This window comes from Rattus norvegicus, chromosome 9 (assembly GCF_036323735.1).
Source record: "Rattus norvegicus strain BN/NHsdMcwi chromosome 9, GRCr8, whole genome shotgun sequence".
Taxonomy (NCBI): Eukaryota; Metazoa; Chordata; class Mammalia; order Rodentia; family Muridae; genus Rattus; species Rattus norvegicus.
This window is the reverse complement of record NC_086027.1, coordinates 30,296,161-30,311,570: the sequence shown is the minus strand read 5'-3', so window position 1 is coordinate 30,311,570 and position 15,410 is coordinate 30,296,161. Positions and strand designations below refer to the sequence as shown.

At 39.2% G+C, this 15,410-nt stretch overlaps 1 protein-coding gene across 1 annotated transcript in view; it reads left to right on the top strand.

The window, feature by feature from the left end:
- Nucleotides 1-15,410, top strand: part of Pkhd1 (PKHD1 ciliary IPT domain containing fibrocystin/polyductin) — a 493,369-nt gene that overhangs the window by 222,264 nt on the left and 255,695 nt on the right. The window contains exons 44-46 of the mRNA XM_008766937.4: nt 3,309-3,421; nt 5,464-5,569; nt 7,596-7,730. Of these exons, the coding sequence (XP_008765159.2) occupies nt 3,309-3,421; nt 5,464-5,569; nt 7,596-7,730 (354 nt within the window). The remainder of the gene's footprint in view (nt 1-3,308; nt 3,422-5,463; nt 5,570-7,595; nt 7,731-15,410) is intronic.

The window sequence follows — 15,410 nt, the reverse complement described above, 5'->3', positions numbered from 1 at the left end:
GCATTTTCATCAATATAGGATGGTGGGAGGTGGATGTAAATTACTTGGATAATACCTGGTAGGCTATTGAGTAGGCTTTCTTAACTGTGGTCCTTGGGGTATTCACCCCAGGTTGCAGGTTTCTTCTCCATACCAGTCTTTTGAATACCAACTTTCCTCTGCCCTGTGAAGTGTAATAAAAAAGTGTTTCCAGATATTTCCACATATTTCACAAAATTATCCTTGGTCTGTGTTCTCTAGACTATGATCCCCTAAAATCAATGATGTCTTAGAGAAGGCTCAGAGTTCCTGAAGTCCTGTGGCCTCTTGAACAGCAATTCACCTTTGTGCACCACAATAAATAGACATTTATAAGTGGCATTTTCTGAATGCTGTGTGGTAAGAGAAATGTGATTAGAATTGCAAATGACCTCAGGAAATGGAAGAACTGTTTGGAATCTCAAATAATCAAACTTAGTGAAGAGAGACCAGGCCAACAAGTTCACTTGGGAAGAAAACATTCTGTAACTGTGGAAAACCAGGATAGACTATTTACAAGCAGTTAGGGTAAAGAGGCTTTGGGGCCCACAATAAATACCAAATTAAGTTAAGTAAACAGCAGGATGATTGTGTCAGCATGTGTTAGCTCTCTGACCAGGTCCTGTGGTCAGCCTTTCAGACTCAGGGAAAGTCGGCCCAGATTGGCTCTGCAACAGACTGAAGCCCTCTGAGGAAGGCGAATTCCTTCACCACTAAAGGCTTTGTGTGTGTGTGTTTTGTGGACCATGAGGCAAAGCCAAAGAATAGGATCTTTAAGCTCCACCTCTTGCAGATACATGCTGATACATGTCAGATGTCAATGTGTCATCCTGGCTCAAGGCTTAATTGGACCCCAAATTATGCTTTAATTGGATAATAAACGTTAATCAAAGTGTTGCTGTAGAGTGACTGAAACCATTAGATAAAGCAAACTTATTCAACCTAAAGAAAATAAGGAATAGCATAAGTACCATAGGGGCTCTGAAGAGTGCTCCAAAATCTCAGAAGAAAGAGGTTTACAAAGGTAGAACATATTCCATTGTGACAGATCCAGCTAAAATATACAGCAAAACAACTTGGTTGTATTCACAGAGCTGAAGAACCATATTCATAGCTAATCAGAAGCTTTCATTATCCCCCTATAAAGCTCTCATACTCATTGTCACCCCCTCCGCCATTGTCTTCTTATCTCCAGACAACCACTAGTCTACTTAAAGATTTTCCTTAAGAAAATGTACAGTCCATGCCAGGCTGTGATAGAGTGGTCGCTCCATCCCACATTCTCAACAACAGTATGTTTTAATCCATATTTTATCTTCCAAATAGTGGAGAAAGGAATGCGGCTGCTCTGAGGTGTGACACTGTATCCCTGAGAGAGGACTCAGGTACAATTTTGGACAGGACAAATAGAAACACCCTCTGGGTAGTCCATTGATTTTTGCTTCCCGCAGTGAGGATTTGATTGCAAATTCAGAGTCCAACAATCAACAGAAATTTATCAGGAATGAGGGAAGAAGGAAGTGAGTGTACTATGGCAAGACAATTCATGGGTCAAGAAGATAGGCTCGCTGTCCCCCTCCCCATCCCAATCTCTAAATGCTTCTTGGTTCTGTCACATAGGAGTGAGGTCTCTCAGGATCATCTTAGTCACTATGATTGCTGTGAAGAGACACTATGACCCAGACAGCCTATAACAGGAAGCACTTAATTGAGCCTTCGTTACAATGTCAGAGGCTTATTTCATGATCATGATAGGAGGGAACATGGCAGCAGACAGGCAGGCAGGGCACTGGGGCAGTAGCCGGGAGATTGCATCCTGATTTGGAGGGAGGAGGCAGAAAGAGGGGACAAAAATAGGCCACGAGATTTTTGAAACTTCAAAGTCCTTCCAAAACAGTATACCCATTAGGAACCAAACATTCAAATATATGAGCCTATGGAGGCCATTCTTACTCAAACCACCACAGTTGAATTTTGAATTTTTATATTGTCTTCTCATTTTAACTTGTTGGTAATAAGTACAGGTGTTTGCAAATATTTGGTAGAGGGAGTTAGATATATATGAACATACATATATAAAGACACACACACAACACACATACCACACATACATGCATACATGCACACACGTGTGCAAGTGTGCATGTGAACATGCACACACACAGGATTAGATCTTTCAGGGAGTCATTACTTTTAACTCTGTCTTAGTGTGTATTACACAGCAATGAAAATCTTGTAAATACTTCATAGAGTTTTTTTTAAGATAACTTAATTATACTTCTGTTTGATCAGAACTGAATTTCTAATTCTATTGGAATAGCAGTCCCTGGAGAAGCTAGATTTCATAAAAATACATAAAATATTCAATTATTTAGTGTACCCTATGAAGAAATATTGAGGTAATTTAGTAATTTGAGAACAAAAGTGTATTGAAGAGATGGAGCTTGTAGTTGAACTCAGCTGACATGTGTCAGAGCTAAGGATAGACAAGGGAGAAGAGTGCAGACTTGACTATCTCTTTGGAAAGCTACTGTGTCTCTTGGTATGTACCAATATGGACTGCCTAAATGACTCTAACCTCTTATTAGGTGTCAAAGGAAACCTTCTGTCTTAGGGTTTCTCTTGCTGTGATAAAACACCATGACCAGAAGGCACTTGGGGATAAAAAGGATTTATTTCAGCTTACAGCATTAGTCTGTCACTGAGGGAATTCAGGGCAGGGATATGAGCAGGGTAGGAACCTGGAGGAAGCAACTGCAACAGAGGCCATGGAAGAGTAATGCTTACTGATTTGCTTCCCATAGCTTGCTCAGCATGCTTTCTTAAAGCAGCTAGGACCACCTTCCAGGGGAGGAACCACCCCCTGTAAACTGGGTTCACTCACATCAACCACTCATCAAGAAAATACACTACTGACTTGCCTACTGGCCGATCTTGTGGCAACATTTTCTCAATCCAGAGTCCCTCCTTCCAAAATGACTCTAATTTGTTAACATAAAACTAACTAGGGCACGTTTTCACCGTGGAATCTTCAAGAAGGATTTAAAGCCGATTGGCTAGTTATTGAGATGAGCCATTTATAGCGTAGCCAAGTTGTCTCCAGTTTGGGAAGTGGTGGGTCAGTGGTGGGCGGGGAGACCCTGTGGTGAGCTCTGGAACAACTGAGTCCACCATACACGAAAAGAATCAAACAAGAAAGTAGAAAGTGCCAATAAAGTTCCCTTTTCCCCCCACAACAACCTCAGCATGTATAATATAACTATTTTTCAAACTCCCCTTAAATTCTGTAGGGCAACAGAGTGTGTGCAGCTGGTTATGGCTATGTTCTCCACCTTGTGACCAGCCAAACAGTGCAAGCTCCACTACTCTCATTCAACTGGAATACTGCACATTCTTGTACAAGGTAACACCGGGAAGACAGACCTACGTTTTGCACGCAATGCTTGTGGTTTAGCGATTGCAGCTTTTGTGCAGAAAAAGGGTGCATGATTCTTGGAATTTGTCCGAGATCTGGCAGTGCTACACTATATTGTTTATAGCCATGTTATTGGGGTGTTCTTGCCATGAAATCGCTTTATATACCTAACATATAAAACTTGATGAGCTTGGAGATAAGTGTATATCCGTGAAGTCAACTCTACAGTTTGCACCAACATTCATCACCTCAGAAATTTTCCCGTTAGTCTGCTCATGAATATGCTAATTATTGTAAAATGCAAATTAGGTATCCAATGAGATCTTGTTGGTTATAGGTATTGTGCTGTAGAGTGTACTTCTAGGACCTACTCATCTTACACATTCAAAATGATATTGCTTTGTACTTACTTGGTCCAGTTGCCCTCCAGACAGTCCTTATACCTTATACTCTCTGCTCCTGAAATTTAGATCCATTAGATTTCTGATATAAGTAGTTTCGTTTCTGGTTCTGGTTAATATCACTCAGTACAATATCTTGTGAATTTATCAACATTACCAAAAGAAGCATGGATTTATCATTTCAAGGCTCAATTATATTCCATCATAAGTATATATGACATTTTCCCCACTCATTCATCTACTAATGGACATCAAAGATTCTTTTTTAACTACCTATTATGAGTAGCTATGTTAAACATGTTGGTTATACTTTTTTATGGGGTATAGAGGAAAAAGGAGTCACTTCAGAAGTCAGAGGGACCAAGTATACCTTCAGTAGCTAAAGAAAATTCAGTGAAAATATAAATTGAATTTCAAAGGGGTTGGTAGCAGCTTGCAATACTGAATCCTAGGGAGGCTTGTGGGCCAGGATGTGAGTGGAGAGATCAGTGTTGGGGGAGGGACTCTTTCTGTCTTGTGCTGAACGATAAGAGACTTGTCTCAGGTTTCTCCAAACACAGAGGGTAAGAGCATCAGATGCTAAGAGAAAATACTTAAAAATGGTAGCGTAGAGAATTTAAGAAGGCAAATAGTGTTGTTTCCCGGGTCAGCCAGGCCCTGACTCAGATCCTAACATGCATCGACTAGGTGTGATCTTTTAAAGGAGTGTGGTTCTAATTTGTAACATGGGAACAAATCTGCATTGAAGATTTGCTCTCAAGGTTAGAGATGACCTTGGACATACCTAGGAACAGCAGGAACCAAGTAACTGGTAGCTGAAGAACTGGTGATCATAGAAAGGTATGGTATGTATAGAAGTGTATAGAAATGTATACAGACCCGGGGGAAATGATCAGAGTGCAAGGTAATGAACTGCTGCTGAAGAAGTGCTGGCTTAGCCAGGGAGTAGTGTACATGTGTTGAAGCTAGCACCCAGTAGTCCTTGTCACTCTTAGAATGTGACAGAAGAAAGGACTCAGACAAGATCAAGCTAACAGAAGAGTAAGGATAGACGTACGAAAGCTGAGGCAGTGAGACATGCTGGGTTTACTCTACTGAAGGAAATGAATTTAGAAGGGTTGATGGAGTATCTGGGAACATGACTACATGTTTATAGTTAAATGCAGGAACAGGTCACAGCTTATAGATAGAAAAGTCTGAGAGATGAGCAGTGTCCATCTCAGAGGAGGGGCCCAGGTATTACTTGTCCATTATCCCAAATTTTCATGAGTTTTATATCTGACAAGGTATAAACATATAGTCTATAGGAGATATCCAAACAACTCGAGACAGTACCATTCTGAATAACCCAACTTTATACTGGAAAATAGACCTAAAACTGGAGAGGATGTTATAAATTCTTACTATAATTGTAATATTTGAGAATATAATTATAAATATTTGAGGAGATAGATACTTATATCCTAATTTTAACACCACACGATATGGTTATAAATTGAAATGTCACACATACATCTGTAAAGATATTCCATACCTATGTGTCAATTTTTAAAATTGCATAAACTCCCCTTTAATTCCAGTGGGGAAAATGTTGATTAATTTACTTTCACTCTTGGCTTTGGTTTCTAGATATGGTCTCCTTGTATATCCTGAATTTCAACCGCCTTGGAATAATGACACTGGCTTCACTCTGTTTCAAAACTTCATGGTTTGGGGAAGTGCTGGTGGTGCCCAGGTATGCTTTTATTTAGCATGCATATAGTACATATAGTAAACATGTCTTTGTTTTCCAGAGGTAGATTAATCCATCACTCTAGCCAAAGCTTGATGAGGAAGAGACCACTGTAATGTTATCGCAATTAGTGACAATGGTGTGTGTGTGTGTGTGTGTGTGTGTGTGTGTGTGTGTGTGTGTGTGTGGTGTTGAATGAATGAATCCTGCATCAGAGGTCATCTTCTCCATGGGTTCCTCCAACAGCCTAATAGAGAACAGGATTTTAGGGACATATACAGTCAGGAGGTGTCAACTATAGTTGACTATAGGCTCATCAATACTTCCCTTTCCATTCCTACTTATGATCAATAAATGAAGAATCAGAAAAGTAAAGACGTTGTCAGATACCACATACTTGGATTAGGAACACAATCAATTGTAGTGTACAGACATAAATATGTATGTGGTAGCATAATAGCCTGAATAATGAGTCCTTTAGTCCTAAGAAAATATGGCTCCCCAATGAAACACAATTTCAGTTCTAGCTTTCATTTAGTTTAATCCATGCATTTGATTTTCTATTTTGTTCTCAAAAGCAAAAAGTAGATTCATGTTTGCTTCTTTAGTTTTTATCATCACAGTGACTTTTTAAAAAAGGAATTTTGTTGGCTTGCTCTTGGTTAGGAGCAATTAAAACTACCCAGGATCACCAAATGCTACAAAGAGAAACCTGCATGCATTCAATCTCTGCTATTTAGAAATCTGCAGCCTAGAATGATACACAGATTAGGGAATATGTTTGTAGAGCATTTAGAGACTAGAACAAAATTAAAAAAAATCACAGCTAAACATTCAAGTTCCCAGTAAAGGAAAGACAATTTTGAATGAAGAAAGCCTAAAATTCATGATTGAGATAGCTAGCCAAACCAATCATGTTTAATATTTTGTTTAATTTAGTTTTTTAAAACTTTTATGCACTGGGGAATACTTTCTCAAGTCTTATAGATAAGAATTATTGTTTTGGACCGAATTTCTGTGATAAATAATAGTTTAAAAACATTATTTCCATCAAGTTTCATAAATACAGTATTTTTCTATAATAAAACTGAATATTGTGCTCATACCTCAAAGAGGTATACTTTGCTAGTATATAACTTAAAACCAGAGATTTGCTAGCTAGGACGTGGTGTTACTGTTTTTGAATATGTTTGCAAATCAGTTGGTTGTGGGTCCCTGCTACTAGGTTGTAATTGTTGTCAAGTCAGTTCAGGTCTTAGCTGTTTCACACTACCAGATCTGTCTTTAAAGAGGTGTTATTACAAACTGTCTACATGCAGCACATTAGGAAACTCATGCATTAGTACCTCATTAGAACACTTTCAAGCATGAATGCAAGTATGATTTGATGAACAAGGGACGACCATTAGGTTAGCTCTTGGTCCTCTGTTTAAAGACAGTGAACCTCAAGCCTAGTGAAGTTAATGATCAGTTTATTCAAGATCACCTTGTGAATATAAGGGGAAGGTGGGTAGTGAGAACATTCCAGAAGAATGGCATGCTTTTCAACCCAACTAAGCTCTGTTACTCCGTCATCCCTCTGTAGAGGTACTAGCCCACGTTTTCATAAATACATGTGCACATGTTGCATGCACGCACAAGGAATCTGTAGACATGTTGAATTATGGATTTTATATTTGTAACCTTCAGACTAGCTCTGCTGATGCTGTATTAAAATGTGAAACATTTACATTTTTAATGTTATGCTCCTGTGAATGAACTGTGCACTTTTGGGGACTGTAAGATTGTTTTAAATATGTGGACAGCTCACATTGACCTTTTAATGTATTGCCTGTTGGAGGAGAAATGTAATTTCCAAAGGGATTTGTTACCTCCTTTGTCTGTAGTAATATTGATAGACAAAGCCTGTTTAAATATGCCAATGTGCTTATTTACTAATTTATATTTAATCGATAATTGAAGAGGTCTTAAGTCTATGAGGAAAGCCAATCCTTAGACCTTTGTCATAACATAGGATGCTATTTTATAGATTTTTAGAAGTAACAATCTGCACCTGAGAAACTTCCAAGTTTATGCATGCAGAGACTTTGGGATTGACATTTTGGAAAGTGACACGAACACTTTGGTTACTGACAGCTTCTTACTAGGTCACTTCACCCACGAGGTAGGTACTTTCCTGAGGTATTTTGGGGCTGTCCATCAAGGCTTCATCATGTATACTGGGCTCCTGATGACCTAGTACATAATTATAATAGAAATTTGTAGTAAACAATAATAAAAGGAAAGCATAGCATTTGGTTTGTTTTTTTCCAGCTCCTGTCGGCCTGCACTTCTTTGCTTCATCCATCTTGTCTAATTGGGTGGCTGTATGGGCCACATGTGGGGCAGGCTCTGAATGGGTGTTCCTTCAGTCTCTGTTTTAATCTTTGCCTCTCTATTCCCTGCCAAGGGTATTCTTGTTCCCCTTTTAAAGAAGGAGTGAAGCATTCACATTTTGATCATCCGTCTTGAGTTTCATGTGTTCTAGGCATCTAGGGTAATTCAAGCATTTGGGCTAATAGCCACTTATCAATGAGTGCATACCATGTGTGTTTTTCTGTGATTGGGTTACCTCACTCAGGATGATATTTTCCAGTTCCAACCATTTGCCTACGAATTTCATAAAGTCATTGTTTTTGATAGCTGAGTAATATTCCATTGTGTAGATGTACCACATTTTCTGTATCCATTCCTCTGTTGAAGGGCATCTGGGTTCTTTCCAGCTTCTGGCTATTATAAATAAGGCTGCGATGAACATAGTGGAGCACGTGTCTTTTTTATATGTTGGGGCATCTTTTGGGTATATGCCCAAGAGAGGTATAGCTGGATCCTCAGGCAGTTCAATGTCCAATTTTCTGAGGAACCTCCAGACTGATTTCCAGAATGGTTTTACCAGTTGTTATAGTGATGATACTAATCATATTATTCAAGTACTCTGGGTTGCAGGTATTGAATTCAGGTAAATTGTAAGTTGGTACTAATCTGATGAATTCTTATTTGATTTAGATGTGGGTTTTCAATATATGCAAATTCATTATTATACCAAGAATTTAAGTTGACTGCCATGGCTCACACCTAGAATCCCAGCAATGCGGAGTTGAGACAGGAGATTTGACACCATGTTGCGGTACAAAATGAAATTATCTCCAAACCAAAAGCGAACAAATTACTTTCCATCTTAATGATTTAGTTTCATTTTCTAGTTAAAATTTCTCAAAGATTGTGAATAGTACAAAACCATACTGTCTCTCTTCAGTGATCTTCTAAGCTTTGTTATCAGATTTATTCATCATTGCCCCATCTAGCAGGTCACCCCAAAGAGGGTATCTCAGGCTATATAGATTTGTATAGTTTGTTATCTTGTGATGATATTTTGTTTGATGTGTTTTCTGATTGCCTGTCTGGAACTCAGGAAAATATGGTGGCTTTGTATTGCCTGGTAGGTAGTGCTTCTGAGTCACAGCTCGGTATGATCCTCGGGGAAGGCTGGGTTCCCAGATAGAATATGTTTCTAGCTTATGGGGAGCCTACAGAAAGGAATGAGGATGCTCTAGAGGGTTAGGGATGGGGTTGAAAGGGCCCACAGAAGGGAGGAAAGCTGCGTCTTCCTTGAGGGTCTGTGAACTCCCCAGGAAGGGGAAGAAGAAAGGAAAGATGGGCTCCTGTAGATGGTCTGCTACAAGTCTGAGGATGTGACTAGGAATTGGAAATAGAAGCGAGGAAGAAGAGTAATTGCCTACTTCATTCCCTGGCTAGCTGACCCCGTGGGTTTCCATGGAGAGAGTGCCTCGAGGGTTGGTGTCTGAGACAAAAAAAAAGTGTGTGATAAGATTTCAGATGTGCCTGCATAGCCCTTCAACCAATATGGGTTCCTATATTATAAATCTCAGACTACAGATGGGTTCACCTGCCTAGCACACTCCAAGGAACCTTGTGAGTTCTTTTGCATTGCCATGACCAAAATATATGACACAAACAACATAGGGAGGAAAGATACATGTTGGCTCACAGTTTCATGGACTCCTGTCCTTCATGGTGGGGGGAAATAAACAGTGGCCAGAAATTATGATAGATGTTTCTTCTATCATAGTACACAAACAGGTATGTGATAGGATCCAGGGGGTGGGTACATGTTCGGAGTTCTTCCTCTAAAGACCCACTTCTGCCTATAGATGTATAGTTTCCTACATCTCCTCAAGGTTCCATAGCCTGTGAAAATGCTGCCGCTCACCACAAAACAAGTATCAGAATGCTAGACCATGAAGAATATTTCATATTCAAGACATGACACATCCGAGTATAATTAAAACATACTTCTGAGAAAGAACTGGAAGAGCTTGAAGGGGCTCGAGACCCCTTATGAACAACAATGCCAAGCAACCAGAGCTTCCAGGGACTAAGCCACTACCTAAAGACTATACATGGACTGACCCTGGACTCTGACCTCATAGGTAGCAATGAATATCCTAGTAAGAGCGCCAGTGGAAGGGGAAGCCCTTGGTTCTACTAAGACTGAACCCCCAGTGAACGTGATTGTTGGGGGGAGGGCGGCAATGGGGGGAGGATGGGGAGGGGAACACCCATAAAGAAGGGGAGGGGGAGGGATTATGGGGATGTTTGCCCGGAAACCGGGAAAGGGAATAACACTCGAAATGTAAGTAAGAAATACTCAAGTTAATAAAAAAAACATACTTCTGGGGTTAGCAGGACCATTTTCCCTTAAGGAAGTTTTCAAGCATCCCTGGCTTCATAGGCTTCAGACTTTCAGTAACTTCACATGTTCTTATGTCTGAACCACACAAATATTAGCAATAACATTCTTATTACTCACCTTTCTTGTGGCTGTGGCTAATGTCTGAATGGATCTGTTTTGGCTAACATGTGGGAAGGTATGTGAGACAGTTGCTCACATGTATATAAAGTCAGGATGCAGGGCCATGGATAAATGTCTGTGCTCAGCTTGCTTTTTCATTTTTCCCCAAGCCCAGGACTCTATCTCCTATTCAGGGTTAAGGTTAAGGCTTTCCATCCCAGGTAACCTAATTTAGCTAATCCCTACCAACCATCCTCAGAGCCATGTCTTCTAGGTGATTGTAGATCCTGTCAACCTGATGATGCACTGTGGACCATCTGGAGGAATCCCTGCGGTGCTATCTGGCAGGACTGAAGTGGATACTATTGCTTTGGTTCTCTTTTCCCCAAGGACCTAACATTTGATTATGTCCTCTCCTAGATGTCCTTTGGTTTGGAGAGGCTTTGGTTTGTTGAGAAAGAGGTTGGAGCAAAGTTCTAGGAGTGAGAGCGTGGTGTGTGGGGAGTGCGGGAAATTCATCTTATTTTCCCCTACATGGGAGGCAACACCATGAATTTCAGTCTTCAACAGAAAGAGAGTCCCTGCAGTTCTCCTAAAACATAGTTCCTTATTCTTTAACAAAGTTTAAACTAGTGTTAATAAATTAAAAGAGAAATTGCTTGTCACTCCGGGTCAGCTTTGTTTTATGCCTGTTTCATATTGTCGTCTGTGCTGTAATTCATGCTTTTGATACCATTTCTGATGCACAAAGTTGGCTGCTTGTAAATATCTTATAAAGAGTTCAATTGCAAATAAACTATTGTGGCCGTTAAGGCTTGCAGAATTCTTGGGATCCATGGGGAGAATATTCATTTCAGTTTGTTCTTGAATGTGTTTAGAAGAGGTTCATGTGATAATTGACCCTTGTACTTACATTGGAGATTATCCACAAACATATCACAATTTAAAATTTTTAAACAGTATTTAAATTATTTTCTTACTGAGCTACACTTTCTTTTATATAGTACTCAATTTTATAATTCTCCTTTGAAACATCTTTTTTTCCTGCAGTTTTCCTTTCCCATGAGAGTTCTGTAGATTTAAAATATGACTTGTCTCTCCAGCCCTTCAGTGTTTCTAGAGGGGATGCTGCTAGGTCAATAGACCCTAAGTCCAGTGATGACCTTTAAAGTATATACTAACACATGATGCCCACTAAGCCGAGTAACTGTCTTGGCAAATTAATGTTTTACTCTCTTAATTGATGCTAACTAGACATCGTAATTAGTGGAAGAGTGACATAAGTTAAGATGTAAATTATGACCAAAGGATACTTACCATGAGACAATAAAATATAATCACACCCCCGAGGTTATTTACGAGAATTCCAGTCTAGCCAACAGCCTTGGAGACTCTTTAACAAATGCAGCCCAAGAGCTTACTGATAAAGCCACCTCCTGAGCAGGTTTGTTCTAGAGAACTCTAGATAAGTATCATTCACCTAAATAATAAAACCTTTCAATTTTATATCTAACTACTACCTTGATGATGATATTGTTTCGACTGAATTAACAAGCAAAATCAAATGGAGAGGTCCACTGACTTTAGAAATGCTGGCCCCACATTCATGCTGAGTGTGAGAGATAGGGCAGGCTTGTAATGCTTCACGCTTACGATCACGTTCTATTGATTACATGTGGGACGAAGCTTCAGTGGGAAACATGTATTAATAGGTGTGCCATTTTCTTTGAAGTATTTTCTATGGCGACCTTGTCCTATGGGAGTGTTTTATAAACACTCTTTGGTTAATGTCACTTACCCTATGCTGTTATGGTAAAACCTTTGGATCTGTAATCTGAAATATGTCTAAAGATGTACTAAGTACTATGAACATTACAATTGGTCAAATTGGGCCCTATTTGCAATTTCTGTTAAGTAGATAAATCTTCAAATAAACAAATGAGTAATTAAAGTGTGGGATGACAGATATGTTAATTTTCTTCATTACAATAACTATTTTACTGTCTACCTGGGCACTGTGATCCTGTAACTTTTTAAATATACACAATAAAATAAATGTGCAAAAACAGGATTGAAGGTTCTGAGAAATCCTTTGACTGACACAATAAGAAAAATGACCATTTATCTTCAATTAATAACATTTTAAAGTCTGTTTTGGAGCCATAGGTTTCTTCTTCTTCTTCTTCTTCTTCTTCTTCTTCTTCTTCTTCTTCTTCTTCTTCTTCTTCTTCTTCTTCTTCTTCTTCTTCTTCTTCATCACCGTCATCATCATCAAATGGAAAGAGAATGATGGGCTAGCTGTGGAATATGATTTTAGCTTCTGTCTTTCATTTTTGCCTGGTTTTATGGAATTACTTTTTTTTTTTTTTTGAGAATCGGCCTTCTCAATTACATTTAATTGATGGTATACAATTATTGTAAGGTAGTATCCTCAGACAGATACTAGCTTGTGTCACTTTGTTAGGAGAGTAGAATTAAGTGTATTTGTGTTTATGTTTGTATTCTTATCCACTGGATTACCTATTTGTTCACATGCATAGAATACTTTTACTATTCAGGGAGAAAGGTCTGGGTACCAGCATACCACATCTTTGTTCGGTTGGGCAGTTTCTCATGCTTGCTGCTCTGCCTCCCATTTAATCGACACCACTTTTCATGTTTAGAAACATCCCGGTTTGGATTTAGATTATGGTCTCCCTAGACTGCTGAGTATCTGCAGGATGACTGTGTCTTGGTTGCTATTGGGAATAATTTGGACTTCGTTTAAAGCAGCCAGCCGTTTTTACAGGTGTGAAAATGGCGTCATGGTTATATCAGACTTGTGCTGAAACGATACATGCTCGCGTGTCTAGGTGTAGCACAATGTGGGCAAATATAGCCCACATGATTCAGCAGAAAAGAGGTAGATAATAAGAATAATATGGCAAAGTGTAAATTGTTGACTCTGGATCTTTGCTAAGCAGAGGATTCTCTATGCTTTCAGCTTTTTCATTGAAAATGGTTATAATAAAAATGTGAGTTAAACTACCTAGCGTCTGCCGGTGGGCCTCCTTCATTCTTCCCCCATTGTCCCAAGGGGTTATTTCTCATTTTCGTTGGGGATTTGTCTACCCCAGTTTAGACCTTTCATCTTTCTCGGTCTCTAAATTCTGTTTCAGGGCCCCTCTTTTTTCAATATGCTTGCTCCTGCTGGGAGAAATCCCATTTTCTCTCGTGCTTTCAATTACCGTCCATGCTGACATCGCCCACGTATTTGCATTTTCTACCGCCTAATTCTCTGCTTTCAGTTTTAATCATTATTTTTGTTTTCCTCTCCGCCCCCACCAACCTTTCTCACTTGATTCGTATTGTCCTGTGCTGCATCTTTTCAAAGATATTTTTCTCATTTCTCATGTACTCATTATGTTTTGACAGTCTAGCTATTGGGATTAAATTTTTAACATGCCTGCTGGTTGTGATGATGTTGTAATTATATTAACGGTGTTAAGCCATACCTCAGCAATTCCAGACTTCAAGTTTGAAACATTTTTCTTTTTATTCCTTTCCTAACGCTCAAAGTCTTCATGCATGCACGTCATGTTTTGATCTACTCCACTCCTTCATATTTACATTCCAATCCCCCCTTTATCTACCACACTATTCTCTCCTAACTTCACGTAATCTTTTTTTTTTAATTCATTGAGTCCACTTAGTGATACCTATATGTACCAAGACATAGGACCATCTACTGGCACATGGCTAGCTTCTCAGGGACCACACCCTTGAAGAAAACCATCTCCCCACCTCCCAGCAGCCTCCCAGGGCCAGAAGGTTTCAACTTGGGATTTCAACTCTGTTTGCCTTCTGTCTTTATTTATCCTCTGCCATTTTCAGTTTCTATTGGCCCTACCTTTGAAAGTAAATGTTATATGGAAATATTTACAGAGAAAGGCATACAGTGTGTCTTGTAAGCACATTTTTAATTAAAATGGAATTGCATCACTTTGCCCCTTTCCTTTTATTTTTTCAACTCCTCCCATACCCTGTTCAAATCTGAAATTGATAGTCCTTGTTACTCTGGACAAAGGACAAAAGGCAAGTACTTTCTGCTAGGAGAGAGAAAATTAGCTTCTCCTAGGGAGAATCCCCCTTATTTTTATACAATGCAATATAAACAGTGGTCATCCCTGAAACCAAAATACAGACAAAACAAACAACAAAAAAGGACCTAACAGGATATATTTATATATTTGTGCACAATACACACATATACGTGTGTATAGTTATGCATGTGTGTGACAGTAATGATCACAATATTTTTTAATATAAAGCAAATCAAGTGTATATCACCAGATAAGAAACAATACCCATTTCTCTTACACTGACTTCTATCTATTCCCAGATTTAAACCCAGATCTCCTCAGCTAAAGGGTAGCCATGATTCAGACTCCTGGTGATATGAATTGATTTTTTCTCCTTCTCATTATTTGATATCACCCAGTCACAGAGCACATAACTCTATTGTTCCAGAGCTTCTTTGGTGCAGTAATATGTCCATGATCTTCGTCTGTGTCTTCTTGTGCTGTAGTAATTTATTCTAGTCATTGTGTGTTATTCCATTTTATGACTGTGCCAAATATTTTCTCATGATCCAATTCTGCTTATTGAGTTTGCAACAAGAATTGTCGGTATTGGACAGTTTCTAAGTATTTTCTCCCTTACTTTTCTCATTAAAAAAAAAATCTGTATAGTCTCTTGGAACTTTAAAACTTATACTCGTAGCTCATGTAATTCAACTCACTCATTCTGTAGGGGGTGCGGGGAAATTCAGGTTTAAAGCACATTTCCCTGGAGCCATTAAGCAGAGATGGGAGGGCTCTGCAGGAGTTGTTCTTCCTGATTCAGAGCTCCAGGAATTACCAGTGTGTCTGCTTCCCTGTGCTCTGCAGCGGTCTTGAATCTGGTAACAGATTATTTACTTCAACTGCCCATTAAAACGCTTTCTCCAGCAGA